Raw genomic sequence first — 16,168 nt, forward strand, 5'->3', positions numbered from 1 at the left:
TGCCTCTAACTCTAGCTTTTCTCTCCCTCAATTTTCCTGTCTCTTCCACAAATTCCCATTCCTGTCCCCCCCATCACTGGTCAACTAGGACTCTACCCAAGAAGAGCTTTGAACAGATCAGTGCCAATATAACTAAGTTTAACATTCAGGGCCTTGTCATCATTGGGGGCTTTGAGGTGAGTGCCCGCCACCGTGTCTCCCTCTCTCCCTCCCACTTCCTCTCCCTCTCCCCAATCCTGCCCTTGTGCTCTCTTCTTCTTAGGCTTACACAGGTGGCCTGGAACTGATGGAGGGCAGGAAGCAGTTTGATGAGCTCTGCATCCCATTTGTGGTCATTCCTGCTACAGTCTCCAACAACGTCCCTGGCTCAGACTTCAGCGTTGGGGCTGACACAGCACTCAATACTATCTGCACGGTGAGAGCCCACCACCACTTCCCATCCCTTTTGGCCAGGATTGTAATCCTTCAACTGAGTGTGGTCCTGAAAAGTGAGCTTCTCTTTGTACCAAACAAATGGGAATGTTTGAAAACGATTCTTTGGCTGGGTGTGGTGGCTCACACTTGTAATGCCAGCACTTTGGGAGGCTGAGGCAGGCAGATCACTTGGGGTCAGGAGTTCAAGAGCAGCCTGGCCAACATGGTGAAACCCCATCTCTACTAAAAATACAAAAATTAGCTGGGTGTGGTGGTAGGCACCTATAATCCCAGCTACTTGGGAGGCTGAGGCAGGAAAATTGCTTGAACCTGGGAGGCGGAGGTTGCAGTGAGCAGAGATCGTGCCACTTTACTCCAGCCTGGGTGACAAAGTGTTTAGTTTCCTCACCTGGAAATGCACCAATACCCTGAATACCAAATGTTTTGTGTTTTCTTTCTGAGATCGTGCAGTCTAATTTTCTGAGCAGTAGAAAGGATAGGTACAGCTTCCTTCCCAGGAGAGATGTTCTGCAGTGTGGTTGGCAAATATGCCTGTTACCCTAAATGCAAGAACTTGCTCTAGGGGCCCTGCCAGCCTATAGAGAATATAGTTCCAGAGTTTAATTAGTGGCAAAGATTAAAGAGTGACAAGAATCAGGCCCCTGATCATGTCTTTCTAACTATAACGCATTGTCCTTGCAGACCTGTGACCGCATCAAGCAGTCAGCAGCTGGCACCAAGCGTCGAGTGTTTATCATTGAGACTATGGGTGGCTACTGTGGCTACCTGGCCACCATGGCTGGACTGGCAGCTGGGGCCGATGCTGCCTACATTTTTGAGGAGCCCTTCACCATTCGAGACCTGCAGGTAGCTGGCCACCCAGAGCCTGCTAGGTAGCTCTCCCCTGTCTCCAGACTGTTTCCACAGTGATCTAAACTATGAGAGCTCAGGTTGAGGACAGAGCTGATTGGTCTGTGGAATCCTGTGAAGACCAGAAAGAGCACTATGCAGGCATTCTCTGGTGTCACCTCACAGGCATGACCGCAGCTACTATTGTTGGAATGCTCATTTTGAATCAGGTGGCCTGGTGCTAAGCCCTTTGTGGGCATTTTTGCATTTTACCTTCACAATAGACATGCAAAGAAGATACTATCTCCATATAACGGAGAAAGGTTTAGAGAGGCTAAAAAACTTTTCTAAACTCCTAAGTGAGCAGATGGTTTAACTGATTGAGAAAGTCAGTGATCTTTTTACTATATCATGTCTCCCCTTCAGATTTCCCTTACTCCCGTTCTGCTTTTGAGAGAGATGCTGTCTCAAAACAGAGACATAAAGTGTCAAAACTGACACTGGTACCACAAGTCAGCCCTCTGAGGCAAGGGGAACCAGAAAGGCTTGGAAAGGGAGACTGGAGAGGGCGAGGGGCTGAACACTGACAGTTACTGCAGCTATCTGTAGTGCTCCCTCTTCCAGTTCTGTCTCATTTGGAGTCATTGTTTAAATTTTAGTCCACACTGAGGTTCTTAAAGGAATTAGGCCCAGTTGAGGCCCAGGATTGTAAACAACTCTCTTCCATGTCTCTCTTCCTTCCTGGAGAGGTGTGGTGTGGAAGAAGAGAGATTTATACCCAACCTTACCCACTCCCGATTAGGCTTAGGATTTACTCTTTCATTTTCAGGCAAATGTTGAACACCTGGTGCAAAAGATGAAAACAACTGTGAAAAGGGGCTTGGTGTTAAGGTACCTCATCCATGGTTCCTAAGTGGAGAAGAAAAATAAGCTTTGGCTCAAACTCATAGAATGGCCAGGGTTGGGACACCCTGAGGAATCTGTAGATATAAAGGGAGGGGGCCAGCCTATCCCTTGAATCCTGGGAGGAGACAAAAATTGAAAGGAAAGAACAAAGGCAGAAAGGGGGGATGGAAAGCCAACCACAGAGTCACAGGCTTTTGGTCTCCACCTGGCAGGAATGAAAAGTGCAATGAGAACTATACCACTGACTTCATTTTCAACCTGTACTCTGAGGAGGGGAAGGGCATCTTCGACAGCAGGAAGAATGTGCTTGGTCACATGCAGCAGGTAGGGAAGACACCCTAGTCATGCCCTTCATCAGACAGCCGTACCTGCCAACAGCCACTGAGGCTTCCACTGGCCTTTTCCAGTCTTCTGGAGGAGCCTGTTAGTGCCATCATAGAGCATGGGCCTGCAGTCTCTTACAGTCATAGAATCAAAACATCTTTATCCTGGAAATGACTTTAGAGATTATATGGTCTATCCTTTTCATTTAGGGGAGGGTTTTCAACCTTGGCAGCTTTGCCTTTTGGGGCTAGATGATGATTTGTTATGGGTAGCTGTTCTATGCACTGTAGGACAGTTGCACAGCATCCCTGGTGTCTACCCACTAGATGCCAGTAGCACCTCCCTCTCACTCCCGATTGTAACAAAAATGTCTCCAAACATTCCCACTTTCCCACCTGCTTCCTCTTAATTCAAAGGAAATCTGTATGATATTTTGTATTATTCTGAGGTGCTACCAAGGGCAGCCAGATTGGGCCACAAAAAACACTTTTATGTCATCATTGACAGTGACCAACAAAAGCTGCTGGGCTGAAGAGGGGCAGGCAGCTGACCCTTTGGCCAATAAGACTAAAACAGGATCTGGCAGCTGTGGAGCTAAAAGAGGGGATTGTGGGGCCAATCATCTTCTTTAGTTATTCTTATATCTGATGCATGGCCAAATGTGCTGGCCTTGGATCCAGCCTGGCCTTGGATCCTGGCACTGCCTCAGGACACTCTTTCATAGTTTGATTTCTGGATTCCTGTTTTGGGCCGTAAACCTGGGGCCCATCTTTCCTTTTTCTCTGTGTGTCTCGATATCTCTGCCAGTTTATTAGAGTCCTTCCCTCTGTAATTTTTATGTTTCTTTCTCCAGGGTGGGAGCCCAACCCCATTTGATAGGAATTTTGCCACTAAGATGGGTGCCAAGGCTATGAACTGGATGTCTGGGAAAATCAAAGAGAGTTACCGTAATGGTAGGTGGGGTGAGAGACCGAGTGCCCTCTGTAGAGGCTGGTTCCCCAGTATAGAAGCTGATTGACCATCCCTTATTGCAGGGCGGATCTTCGCCAATACTCCAGACTCGGGCTGTGTTCTGGGGATGCGTAAGAGGGCTCTGCTCTTCCAACCAGTGACTGAGCTGCAGGGCCAGACAGATTTTGAGTGAGTACCTCTGCTTTCTGGAGTGGTTCTCTCCCTGGTAGTTTCAAGCTCTACTGTCCTCAACCTGTTCACTGTCTTTAATCCTTTTTTTTTAAGGAGTAACACCTGTATTCTTACCCATTTCAGATGTGATGCACATGTCCTAAATCTAACCTCTTCTGTCCAACTACTTTCTATAAACCTTTGGTAGAAGTTGATTAGGGTACTAAAAGATTATATCATCATCTACCTCATTCCTCCGTAGGCATCGAATCCCCAAGGAACAGTGGTGGCTGAAACTGAGGCCCATCCTCAAAATCCTAGCCAAGTACGAGATTGACTTGGACACTTCAGACCATGCCCACCTGGAGCACATCACCCGGAAGCGGTCTGGGGAAGGGGCTGTTTAAACCTCTCTGGAGTGAGGGGAACAGATTATCTGATCATGGTCAGCTCACCCCCTGATAAGTACACATCTTCTCAGTGTTTTAGCTGTTTTTTTCATTAGGTTTCCTTTTATTCTGTACCTTGCAGCCATGATCAGTCCTGGCCAGGAGCTGGAGGGGGCAGTGGGTGGGAGCTCCTTTTAGGTAGAATTTAACATGACTTCTGCCCCAGCTTTATCTGTTACACAAGGCTGGGCACCTCTAGTGCTACTGCTAGATATCACTTGCTCAGTTAGAATTTTCCTAAAAATAAGCTTTATTTATTTCTTTGTGATAACAAAGAGTCTTGGTTCCTCTACTACTTTTACTACAGTGACAAACTGTAACTACACTAATAAACGCCAACTGGTCACTGTGCTTTCGCTTCTCCTGTTATCTTCCCAAGTGGAATGTAATACTGTCAGCCCCATGTATCAGACACTTGCCTGATGAAGCAGTAAAAATGTTAAGGGTATCACAGGGGGTGGAGGAAGGGATTGTCTCTAGTACACTACTTGCTGGCTGTCTGAAAAATTATCACTGCCAAACTCTAAAAACAGTTCTAAATAGTGACTGAGAATGTTTGTTGCTGGAGTCAGGGATTAAGGCAGCCAGATACTCTTTGCACAGTTCTTCAGTGGGAAGAGAAATTAACAATATATATCAAGCACTGTGGTAGGCATTTCATCACTGAAGCCTCGTAGCTTTTGGAGGGCAATAGTGACAGCCTGACTTCAGAAAGGAGGACACTGGAGCTCAAGATGATTGATTACATAATGTCTCCTTCAATATTATTCAAGTAGAACTCAAAACTCAGTTCTGACTTCAAACCTCATCCTCATTCCCCATTCCTCTGCTTCCTTACCATGCCATATCAAATCCCCAGAGCCATAAGGCCTATGAAAATGAAGTGAAAGGGAAAGTGCAGGCATTCATTCAGAACATTTTAAATGCTAATTGCCATTGATTTATAGGTTCTCTTTCCTATCTTTAATCTTAAGAGCTGTTTCCTCGAGAAAATGAAGAGGGAAGGATGGCTCAGGGGAAGCTAATCAGAGGGAAAATGTCACTCTGTAAAGACTAAAAAAATTAGGATGATGATACGATCTGGGAAAAAAAAAGGCATAGTGAAGACCACTTAAAAACAAAAAAACGAAAACCTGTGAAGGTACATGCTATTTTCCCAGAGCTAAAAAGATAAGTGAAATTGTGTTTGAACTCTTAAGTGGAAGTAAAGCAGAAGTTATTAGCCACCAACCAGGAGTGATTATGAAGTAACTGAGAAACAGGTGACATTTTTTCCCACATGGACAAAACTTTCTCTTTCCAGAATATTAAGTATCTATGATGAGAAATGAAATAGCATCTAAAGCAGTTTATAAATCTACCAGAATATTAGAATCACCTGAGGCCTTTGAACATACTCATGCCCAGGTCTATTTATTTTTCTGTAGAGATGGGGACTTCAGCTCCTGGTCTCAAATGATCCTCCCATCTCGGCCTCCTAAAGCGTGAGGATTACAGGCATAAGCCACTGCGGCCAGCCCTACTAGGTCTGCTTTGGACCAATTAAATTAATCTGTGGGGGTGAAGCCTGGGCCTTAGTATTTTTAAAATTTTTCCTAGGTGGTTCTAATTAACAACTAGACTTGAGAACCACTGACTAACGCAGTGGGATCTCATTCCTGGCTACATCTGAAGCACTCAAGCCCCCAGAGACCAGAAAATTCCAAAGAATTGGTATGAGGTGAAGTCTTGGCACCAGTGTTTTTAAAAAGCCTTCTTAGTAATTTTATGTGCAGCTGGAGTTGAGAACATAAAAGTAGTAATTCCAAATTTGGGGTGGGAGAAGGTATAAAGGAAGGGGAAGCTCTTCAGATACTCTGCCCAAGCCCTCTTGTTCACTCCAGCAATGCCCAGAATCACTGTTGCTAATGGGAGAAAGGTTGGGATGAAAAGTTACATTGAACAGCCAGGCAGTAAAAGAAGAACTTTTTCTAAGGGGGGTTGGAGAAAAGTAGGAAAAGTAGAAATTGCCAAACTTGCTTTTAGAACTATTTATTCCTCTTTTTTTTTAATGGTGTTTTTTAAACACCAGCATCAATAGGACAAAAGACATCTGTTTTCCAATTAGCTGTGTCAGTAGATTCCATTCATTGTTTGTAGTTCCCAATCAGCTTTAAAAAAAAGTTTTTCAAATTTGCATACAAGTCATCTAAAATCAATAACAACTTGATCTAGTTTAGAAACATGAAATGAAAGAGTATTGTTCACTAAAGCAGATCTCTTTTGGGTAGATGGACCATCACAAAAGAAGCTCTTATATGCTTTTCCCACTCCCATCCCAAGTCCACCCTCCCGCCAATTGTATTGTATAAATCAATAAAAAGCAAAGGTTCCAGAACAACTGAAAGAAAAATAATTCCAAACTAAGCAGAGTGAGCTTTCCATTGGGAATGAAGACCCATGGGAAGAGGCAGCCCAGCCCATAAGTCCTCCCTGCTGGCACACACACTGTAGGTGTAGGAACTGCCTGCGAAGCTCATTAGAACACACTGGCTATCAGGAAGAGAAAAAGCTGCATTACAAGAGAAGTTCTCAGGGCTTTAGGAGTTCTTAGGACTGTTATTTCAGAGCTATTTATTACTGTTATTGCAGAGCTCTTATTATTTCAGAGCTACTGTGTAGCCCTTGGGCACAACCAAGAGAAAGAGGCAAAGACTGCTGTTTCCTTTGATGAGGGGAAAGAGGTCCAGTCCCTTCTGAATGGCCCAGGACATGGCACACTAGGGATGTCATCCAGCCCAGTTCTGGATCTGCATCATTTGAGGTTATAGTATCCTCATCTTTGGGACGCAATTGCTGTTAGCTGAAATTGTGATTTTCTTAAATTTTTTCACAGATCAATTAAAAATTTTTTTTTTTTTTTGAGACGGAGTTTTGCTCTTGTTGCTCAGGCTGGAGTGCAATGGCGTGATCTCGGCTCACTGTAACCTCTGCCTCCCAGGTTCAAGCAATTCTTCTGCCTCAGCCTCCTGAGTAGCTGGGATTACAGGCGCATGCCACTATGTCTCGAACTCCTGACCTCAGGTGATCCGCCTGCCTCAGCCTCCCAAAGTGCTGGGATTACAGGTGTGAGCCACCATGCCTGGCCTAAAATGCTTTCTAGAAGGGATTCTTCTGGACCATTAACCATGTCCCCAAAGGAAAACCATACACACATTCTTTAAGTACTTTCCATCTTCCCAGAGAAATTTAGTTGCACTGTTGACTCCTTCCCTAAGGGGGAGGATTGAGGGAGACTTCTTCTGCAAAGTGCAATATAAAAAGCCAAGTAAGCAATAAACAGAAAACAAAAGTGAGGGATTTTTTTTGTTTGGTTGTTTGGTTTGGGAAGGGGAGGTGCTATGGAGTTTACTGTTGTGACATGTTGCTTCAAAATCTATAAACCACACAACAGGAACAACTGTTTTTCTGTTTTCTGTGACAAAGAGTACTGCAGGCACAACCTCACCCAGAGTTGCCTGCATGATGGTGCAAACATCTTCTCCGGGCTATTCTAAAAGTAACAGGTATTCCTTCAAAGAAGCTGGCAGTGGAAGGCCCTTCACTGCATCAGGGAGATACTGGAGTCCCAGGCTACGGCGTACGGCATAGCGAGCAAGTGTTTTTAGAGTTCCTGGAGCTGAGCACAGAACAGTCAGTTTTTCACATAGCTGCGGGTCTCTGGCCACCTCTCGTGGCATCGTGCCATTTTTCCTCAATTCAAAGTGTCCAACAGCTCTGTGGAGGAGCTCAAAGCAAGAGTCCTCTTTCTCTGTTCCAAGTCCCCTGACTAGCAGAGCCACCAGGCGGGAGATGGGTGTCTGGCCTATTAGGTTGATGACTCTGACCTCTGCACCATAATCCAGAAGAATACTGACACTCTCAAGATTTCCTTTCATGGCAGCCCAGCTGAGCGGTGTATCATTGTTATAATCCAGGGCATTGACAGAGGCCCCACTCTCTAGGAGAGCCCGCACACACTCAGCATTGTTCTTAAAGGCTGCCCAGTGAAGTGGGGTATCTCTGTTGCCATCCAAAGCATTTGGGTTTGCACCATACTCCAATAGGACCTCCACACAAGCCTCATCTTTCTCTGCTGCATAGTGGAGGGCTGTTCGGTTATACCCATCCAGGGCATTCACCTGTAAAAAGGGAGGAACTATTACAGTAGACAGACTACTGAGAGGAAGACAGGACAGCAGCAAAGAAGCTTACATGGTTACCCACTACCTTTGCTATGCAGTGCTCTGAACAAGAGGGTCAACAAGCAACTCCCAGGGAGTGCTGGTGATAAAGATGAAGATATGACAGGAGCTTAGGAGCAAAATGGAAAAGAACTGTCCTCAAACAGTCAACACTATTATGTGCATTGACTAGCTGGTCTGCATTATTTCGGTTTTTGCTGCAATGTTCATTTATTCGTTAGAAACTCTACCACAGAGTAAAGGGTAAGGCAGGAATAGAGGAAGTCTAAGTCCCTGTAACTGCTCAGAAAGATATTTACTGGAAAGTTGCTTGACTACACAGAGTTTTGGATTATTTTACTTATCCTGACCCTTTCTGTACCCTGTGGCTAATGTAGCAATCAAACTGAAAAACACAGCTTTTGCTATGTTCTTTAACCATACAGAGAAGTTCAAAATGTTAGAATGTAAGTCAGACCTTTCCAAAAATATGCTGTGGGTTCACGAGAGAACCCAAATGAAAGTATGTGATAGGAAGAACACAAATCTCCCAGTGCTGGAAAAGCAGCTGGCTTGCTGACAGTCAGTATCACTTGCAGTTTTTTTCTTCACATTTCCAAATAGCATATTCCCTCATCAATGAAAAAAACAAAACAAAACAAAAAACCCTGAAACATTTAAGTAAGTTCAACCTTCTTTTGGCTAAAACCTATCTTAAGTACCACTTCTTAAGTACTTTAAGTACTTTTAAGGATACTTTAGATTTAATTAGAGTTGAGGGATCTCTGCGTTTATATTTCCTGGATAGACAATAAGCAATGAGAAGATTAAATGGCAATATAAACAGCACCTACAAGGTAAGCTTCCTGAAGTGATGGCCAGTGACAGCTTAAGTTAAGGAGAAGAAAGAAAAGCAGAGTATCAGCACTATAAAATGGGGCAAGCAGGGTGGGGACAGAAAGGCAAAGGAATGAAATCCTTAGATCATTTTATATATTTACCATTACATTTTCCTTAATATTGGCTGTGCCAACATTACCTTGAGTTAGAATTTCAGACTGGAGGAGGGAAGAGATGGAGGAGTGATGGGGACAAATTCTAAGAAAGCATGAAGCTCAAGTTTTAGTGAATCGTTAATGTGAATGTGTTAAAAACATTACCTCGGCTCCTTTTTCCAGAAGTAACTCCACACAGTCAGCATCTGACACCATACAGGCACAGTGCAAGGGCTTCAGTGTACCATGAGTGCAGTTCACATCTGCTCCCTGTGGGCAGAAGACAACTTCAGTCAGTGTGCTCAGCTCTGGCTTGCCCAGCAGGACAGAATTCAGAACTGAGTCCAGGGGACAGAGCGTTCTCTATTTTATAGGTACACTGCTAGTTCCTTGTTTCCTTTTCTATTAATTAATATGCCAATGTCCAAACTAAAGGAGTACACTGAAGAAGAAGGAAAACAACTGTTAATTCCTTAGATCAAGTTACTAAGTTCCTCCACAAGGGAGCCTGCCAGATGGTCATCTGGACATTATTGAAGACATAATCTTATGTGTCAAAGCACTGGAAATCTTATCAGGCAGGAAAGCTGGACCAGCAATCCACTTTCTATGGCCAATATGCTCTGAAAAAGTAGGAAAGTGAGTCTGTCAGACTGAGGCCAGAACTGGCATGCATTTTTGGCCATTCAGCAAATGACCATCACTAATAGTGGCATCATATTAACACTATTTTTCCTTATTTATAAACATCTTCAAAGTAGCCTCTTAGTATCAGCATTCTTTACCACCTAGCCTTTGCTGGTGCTTCTATTCAAAATCAAAGGACAGGCTGGGCACGGTGGCTCACCCCTGTAATTCCAGCACTTCGGGAGGCTGAGGCGGTCAGATCACCTGAGGTCAGGAGTTTGAGACCATCCTGGCCAACATGGTGAAACCCTGTCTCTGCTGAAAATACAAAAACTAGTCAGGTGCGGCGGCAGGCGCCTGTAATCCCAGCTACTCGGGAGGCTGAGGCAGGAGAATTGCTTGAACCTGGGAGGCAGAGGTTGCCATGAGCCGAGATTGAGCCACCGCACTCCAGCCTGGGAGACAAGGGAAACTCCATCTCAAAAAAAAAAAAAAAAAAAAAAAAAAATCAAAGGAGATGGAGATACCAGTCAGACCAAAGTCACTGAATGACTCAGCAGCAGAGCTAGAATTAGAATGTGACAAGGTTTCCACCGCGGAGTCTTCTGACACCACTTTTGCAGAGAATAAGCTAACACTGCATGACTTTTCCTTCTCCAGTTGTGCCCAATAACTCTGAAGCAGCTACAGAGATCCAGGCTGTAAATGAGGAGCCTTAAGTCTTAGAATATACAGAAGTAACCATCTGGATGCATTTTCTGGTGATCAAAAAATTACTCTGTAACTTCTCTTCAACAAGAAAAATAAATAGAAGAGGATAGTAAAGACCTTCTAGGATACCAGTCATATAACAATTATTGGAGAGCGGTGATTAAACATCAGATGGTTAAGGTGTTTTCTTAAACTATAATTACCATGCATTTTAGAGGTTGATATCCTCTACAGAGCTAGAAGTGGTAGCTGCTTTTAACATAGAATGTAAGTACAAATCTCTCCATGTAATTATTATAACCCAGGTATGAAGAAAAGCTCACAGGATTTAAAAACCACCCCTGTAGCCAGGCACAGTGGCTCACACCTCTAATCCCAGCACTTTGGGAACCCAAGGCAGGTGGATCGCTTGAGCTTGGGAATTCAAGACCAGCCCGGGCAACATGGTGAAACCCCGTCTCTACAAAAAATTAAAAAAAAAATATTAGCTGGACATGGGTGGCATGTGCCTGTAGTCTCAGCTACTTGAGGGAGCTGAGGTGGGAGGATCGCTTAAGCCCAGGTGGTCAAGGCTGCAGTAAGCCATGTTTGCACCACTGCACTCCAGCCTGGGTGACAAAAGTGAAGCCCTGTCTCAAAAAATAAAAATAAAAACCACCTCTGCTTTGCTCACCTCCTCTCTTAATAAAACATGTATAGAAGACTTTGAGCTCAATGGATTACATATGCATCATACTTAGATATTTTACAAAGAACATGAGACTAGGGTTATTGAGAACATATTCCATGAAGAAAAATGTCAGATACACAAAGTGAAAGGGAGAAGGGAAGCGAAGCAAACATAGGGGAAATACATTTTAATGATCAAGTTAATGCAGTTAGCAAAATATAAAAACTCCCTGTGATCTTGGGTTGAGACAAAGCTGCAAATCTGTAATCCATGAGGATTTACAGAGCTTTCCCACTTCACATCGCAAGGACTCTCCTGTCAATACCAGCACACTCACCCCTCTGATGAGGTCCTCTACATTATCATGTGGGAAGGAACGGATGGCAGCAATTGTTCGGATTAAGCGCTCTGAGAGAGAGTATTTGCTCTGAATGCTCTGCATAATATACCACATACTGGAACTCATCAAGGCTCAGGGTGTTCACATGCTCCAAACTGCCTGAAACAAAGAAGTTTTCGGCATATACAGTATTACTGAGCACACCTGTCTTTAGGGTTAGGTGTTCTCTGAGGCCTTCCCTTCCCAATACTAAAAGCAGATTTCAAGGAATGATTAATACTATTTTCATAATCATAAGGAATTGGATAATAGTTGCCTAGGGAGTTCGATAAACTTGGACACAAGATTTCCCCAAGAGGTACTAAGACCCCCATGGAGCTCTGTGTGGTTTACAAACAAGACTAGGCAAGGAATAGGATTTTTAAAAGGCTGAGGAGGTCACAAAACATTATTTTCCGTCTTTGAATTTTGTGGTTTTTATGATCAGCACCACCATTAAGTTATTTATAACACTGGGCCTTGCAATATCGTTATGTACATATTGTTTCTCCAACTATACTGTAATCAACTGGAAGGCAAGGACTTTGTCTTCTATTCTTTCATCCATGTAAGGCCAGCCACCGAATCTCACAAAAGGTAGGTATTTAACAAACATTGGTTGGTTACGACTAAACAGTATAGAAGTGATTGTCATCTGTGAAAAGATAGGAAGAAGGCTATGGAGCAAATATATCTAAATAATGAAAAGGCATCTGAAATATTTTCAAATGTCTTCAGAAGAGATAAAAGAAATATTTGAGGTAATAGTCTAAAATAAGAAAGGAAAGCACAAGTATAACTACCCTAGAATCATCTATATAAAACTAAGAAAAAATTAAAGTTCACAATAATAAAATATACTTTTCAGTTTTAGGAAAATTTGAAGATTTTAAAATGAGTTAAAGGCGGAGCATGGTGGCTCACACCTGTAATCCCAGCACTTTGGAAGGCTGAGGTGGGTGGATCACCTGAGGTTTTAATCTCTCCAGTAGCCACAAAACTGCTCTGAGACAAGTGTCTGTATCTTATAACTTTTTTGTTTCAAGGAAAAAAAATACAGAGGTGCCTTTGAGTTGGTAATTCCAAGAACAGCAGCAGAAGACAGAGCATCTAAAGCAGGAGGCTTGGACCAAAGTAGTTCTGCTGCCTGTAATCCCAGTACTTTGGGAGGCCAAGGCAGGAGGAGCTCTTGAACCCAGAAGTTCAAGACCAGCCTGGTCAACATGGCGAGACGACCCCAAAACCCAACCGTCTCTACAAAAAAATTCAAAAATTAAAATAAATTTAAAAAGTGGTTTTGTTAACCATTTCTGGGCCATGATAATCTGATGAAACTAAACTCTGCACTCATTTTCCAGGCGCTCTTGGACTCCGGGCTAAGAACTCCTGAGAGTATGGTCAGCGGTCTGCTGCTGCCTGGAAGCTCCCGGTAAAGGAATGAAACTTCAGGGCAGATTGACAGCATTCACTGTGAGGATGGGTCAAGGAAATCTAAATTCGATCTCACCAGACAGCAGCCCGTGTACGGTTTGATTCCCTTGAAAGGCCCTTTCCTCTGCTAGAGCTGAAAGCCCTGTCTCCCTCGTTTTCTTTTGCTACGGGATCCAGAGAAAACACCAAAGGGCATTTACTGCGAAGCTGGGGAAAACAAAACAAAACAAAACAAAAAAAAAACAAACAAGGCCGGGCGCGGTGGCTCAAGCCTGTAATCCCAGCACTTTGGGAGGCCGAGGCGGGCGGATCACAAGGTCAGGAGATCGAGACCACAGTGAAACCCCGTCTCTACTAAAAATACAAAAAATTAGCCGGGCGCGGTGGCGGGCGCCTGTAGTCCCAGCTACTCAGGAGGCTGAGGCAGGAGAATGGCGGGAACCCGGGAGGCGGAGCTTGCAGTGAGCCGAGATCGCGCCACAGCACTCCAGCCTGGGCAACAGCGTGAGACTCCGTCTCAAAAAAAAAAAAAAAAAAACCGCAAAATGGAAAAGAAGACACAACAGCTCTGATGCGAGGAGGCCTCGGCCCCGTCCCCTCCCGCCCCAGGAGAACCTTGGCGGAGCCCGCACCGCCCCTAATCCCACCGCACCTGCTGCGGGAGGGGTCGCGGCAGCTGTCTAGCTGAGGCTAGGGGGCGGGGGGCAAAGGTACGAAATGCAAGGACGTGCGGTGTCACTTTCCGCACGGGCTCCCAGCAGATCGCAGCAATCCCGGCAGGTCTGGTACTGAAAGAGAATCACGCAGTTTGCGCTGGGGAGCCTCAGACGCGGACCAACCCCTCCCGGATCTGCCCCCTAAGGCCCGGAACTAAGTCTCAGCCTCGAGAGCTAGAGCACTTCCACTGGGGAGCAGAGGAAGCGTTATTGGGCGTGGTACCCTGGGTTAGGACACCTGGCTGTAGACCCGTACCAAGGACCGCACTTACCCAATTGCCGGGCTGAGGTGGGTGTTGAAAGCCGCTGTCAAGGCGTGACCCGGAAGCAGAAGCTGTCGGGGGCAGGCCCCTCTGTTTACAGGACAAGAAGACCAACTAAGATGGGCGCCTGCGTACTGATGAGTGTTCGTCACTGGGGCGCGCCTGCGCAGACTTGTGCAGCAGCTTCCGTCCTCACTAGGCCTAGTTAGGGGGTTACTTTCTCCTTTTCACAGAGGCTTTGTGCGCAGGCTCAATGCGGCGTTCTCGGCCACAGCGGCAGGGTTCGGGTCTTGGTCCTGCAGTGGGGAAAAAAAAGCTCAGGAACCCTGGGCGTTGGGCCGATTCTATATGGTTGCACCTGCGTGGACCAGGCCAGCAGGGGGTCCATCCACAATGGTTCAGTTACTTAGGAGACTAAACTCCTAATAAGAAGTGTCTGTGACAAATAAAAATACTTCCAGCATTATTCATAATGGTGGAACGAATCTATACTCCTTAGAACCCTCCTGTACATTGTCCACTCTCCTTCAAGTAAACCATATCAAAGACAAACTCAACTACCCAAGAGGTATAGTATTCTGAATGTAGAGGAATAAATGACCCTTATTTATAACTCTTATTAGGGTTAGTGAACCTTCCTGTGCAAAGACATGATGACACCTCTGAGTGACAGACTTTCTGTGCAAAGTATAAACATTTTAAAGTCAGCAGCACATGGTGGTGGTGCATGGAAGGAGTGAAGCAGCCCATTCAGGCAGACTGCAAGAGTTGTGGTCTGCCCAGCAGCCTGTTTAACCAGAGTGCCCCACACTTACTCCCCAAAGCTTGTTCTAAGCAACCAAATCTAACCAATTAGAGATTTAAAGCAGGCCCAGACAGTTCATGTACATCATTGAGAGGATGGTGAACTGAAAGTTCATGACCTGGTCTGAGGAGTGAGCCTCCTTTGAGCTCCAGACTCAAAGGAATTTTGCCAGGTAGGAATATGCCCTCCACCTCCTGCCACTGCACCATGGTGAGATTGTCCATTTTTTTCAAAAGAAGCTGAAATACAGATTTTCTAAAAAAGTGAATTCTTCCAAGTTGCAAATGTTGGCAGTGTTTTTTTGTTTGTTTGTTTTAATTTTTGAGACGTAGTTTCACTCTTGTCACCCAGGATGGAGTGCAATGGCGTGATCTCAGTTGGCTGCAACCTCAGCCTTCTGGGTTCAAGTGATTCTCCTGCCGAAGTAACTGAGACTATAGGCACCTGCCACCACACCCGGCTAATTTTTTTTTTTTTTTTTTTTTTTTGTATTTTTAGTAGAGATGAGGTTTCACAATGTTGGCCAGGCTGGTCTCAAACTCCTGACCTCAGGTGATCCACCCTCCTCGGCCTCCCAAAGTGCTGGGATTACAGGCGTGAGTCACCATGCTGGACCACATCTCTCAAATTTCTTGGTTGGGAAATGCTGAAGTATATAAATTCTGGGAAACCATCAGCATCTTACAAATGTAAGAATGAGTGGAGTCTCCCAGGGAGTGATAAAATAGGCTCTCAATACAGGTTATTCTACTTATTTATTGAAACACTGAATACACTTTTATTTTACATGGCGTGCAACTCAGTATATGCAGAAAAGTACTCTATGTCACACTCATGATCAATATCCTCTTATTTCCATTTGGCGTGTCTTTGAAAACCTAGCACATCGCTAAGCTAAAAATCACATGAAAGACCCCTAGAGAAATCAAACTAACTTTTTTCCCCCAAACAGTAGATCTCATCTTTATTAGTCAAATCAGCATCTGCTGATAGTGCAGTGGAGCAAAGCTGACAGTGATATTCATTAACAAAGAAGACAAAACTTACGCTTTCAGGTATAAAGATCAACTCTGAATGGCAGAGAGCCTAATCTATCATCAGCCACCAAGAACTCAGAAGAGCAAATAACTCAAGAAGAGAGAAGCCAAAGCACTATGAAAATTATTCTTTTCTGTGAAATTCCGTTCCACAGCCTGTATGAGCAAGGGTCCGAAACACTGGAGAGCCAACAAAGCTGCTGGGAGGGCCCATTCATAATGGGAGATGTACTGGCTGTGCCTCCCTATGCTGTGTCCTTCCATGAGC

At 44.6% G+C, this 16,168-nt stretch overlaps 2 protein-coding genes across 14 annotated transcripts in view; one reads left to right on the forward strand and one right to left on the reverse strand.

Annotated features, from left to right (window-relative positions):
* Positions 1-4,415, forward strand: part of PFKM (phosphofructokinase, muscle) — a 54,327-nt gene extending 49,912 nt beyond the window's left edge. For all 8 annotated transcript variants that reach the window (XM_045365134.2, XM_045365137.2, XM_045365133.2 and 5 more), the window contains 8 exons: positions 89-176; positions 263-415; positions 1,117-1,281; positions 2,093-2,154; positions 2,382-2,493; positions 3,347-3,446; positions 3,528-3,633; positions 3,878-4,415. In XM_045365134.2, the coding sequence (XP_045221069.1) occupies positions 89-176; positions 263-415; positions 1,117-1,281; positions 2,093-2,154; positions 2,382-2,493; positions 3,347-3,446; positions 3,528-3,633; positions 3,878-4,022 (931 nt within the window). In that variant the 3' untranslated portion in view covers positions 4,023-4,415. The remainder of the gene's footprint in view (positions 1-88; positions 177-262; positions 416-1,116; positions 1,282-2,092; positions 2,155-2,381; positions 2,494-3,346; positions 3,447-3,527; positions 3,634-3,877) is intronic.
* A 1,664-nt stretch (positions 4,416-6,079) lies between these two features.
* ASB8 (ankyrin repeat and SOCS box containing 8) lies at positions 6,080-14,124 on the reverse strand. Of its 6 annotated transcripts, none has more exons than XM_074006746.1 (5): positions 13,732-14,124; positions 13,156-13,243; positions 11,607-11,764; positions 9,427-9,531; positions 6,080-8,224 (listed from the first exon to the last, which is right to left on the reverse strand). In XM_074006746.1, exons 3-5 carry the CDS (start codon positions 11,733-11,735, stop codon positions 7,592-7,594), a joined length of 867 nt encoding a protein of 288 aa, XP_073862847.1. In that variant the 5' UTR covers positions 11,736-11,764; positions 13,156-13,243; positions 13,732-14,124; the 3' UTR covers positions 6,080-7,591. The 6 variants fall into 6 exon arrangements, with proteins under 6 accessions (XP_073862847.1, XP_045221077.1, XP_005570746.1 ...); XM_045365142.2 differs by having other exon boundaries at positions 11,607-11,768; XM_005570689.4 differs by lacking the exon at positions 13,156-13,243 and having other exon boundaries at positions 14,068-14,124.
* Between the last annotated feature and the right edge of the window lie 2,044 nt (positions 14,125-16,168).

This window comes from Macaca fascicularis, chromosome 11, assembly GCF_037993035.2.
Source record: "Macaca fascicularis isolate 582-1 chromosome 11, T2T-MFA8v1.1".
Taxonomy (NCBI): Eukaryota; Metazoa; Chordata; class Mammalia; order Primates; family Cercopithecidae; genus Macaca; species Macaca fascicularis.

Excerpts from the sequence above, each read along its gene's own strand:
- ASB8 (XM_005570689.4), bottom strand. The coding sequence starts at position 11,735 with ATGAGTTCCAGTATGTGGTATATTATGCAGAGCATTCAGAGCAAATAC. Across the intron at positions 9,532-11,606 it reads TAGAGGACCTCATCAGAGGG|GGAGCAGATGTGAACTGCAC; the intron begins GTGAGTGTGCTG and ends TTCTGCCCACAG. Across the intron at positions 8,225-9,426 it reads TTCTGGAAAAAGGAGCCGAG|GTGAATGCCCTGGATGGGTA; the intron begins GTAATGTTTTTA and ends CCCTTTTTACAG.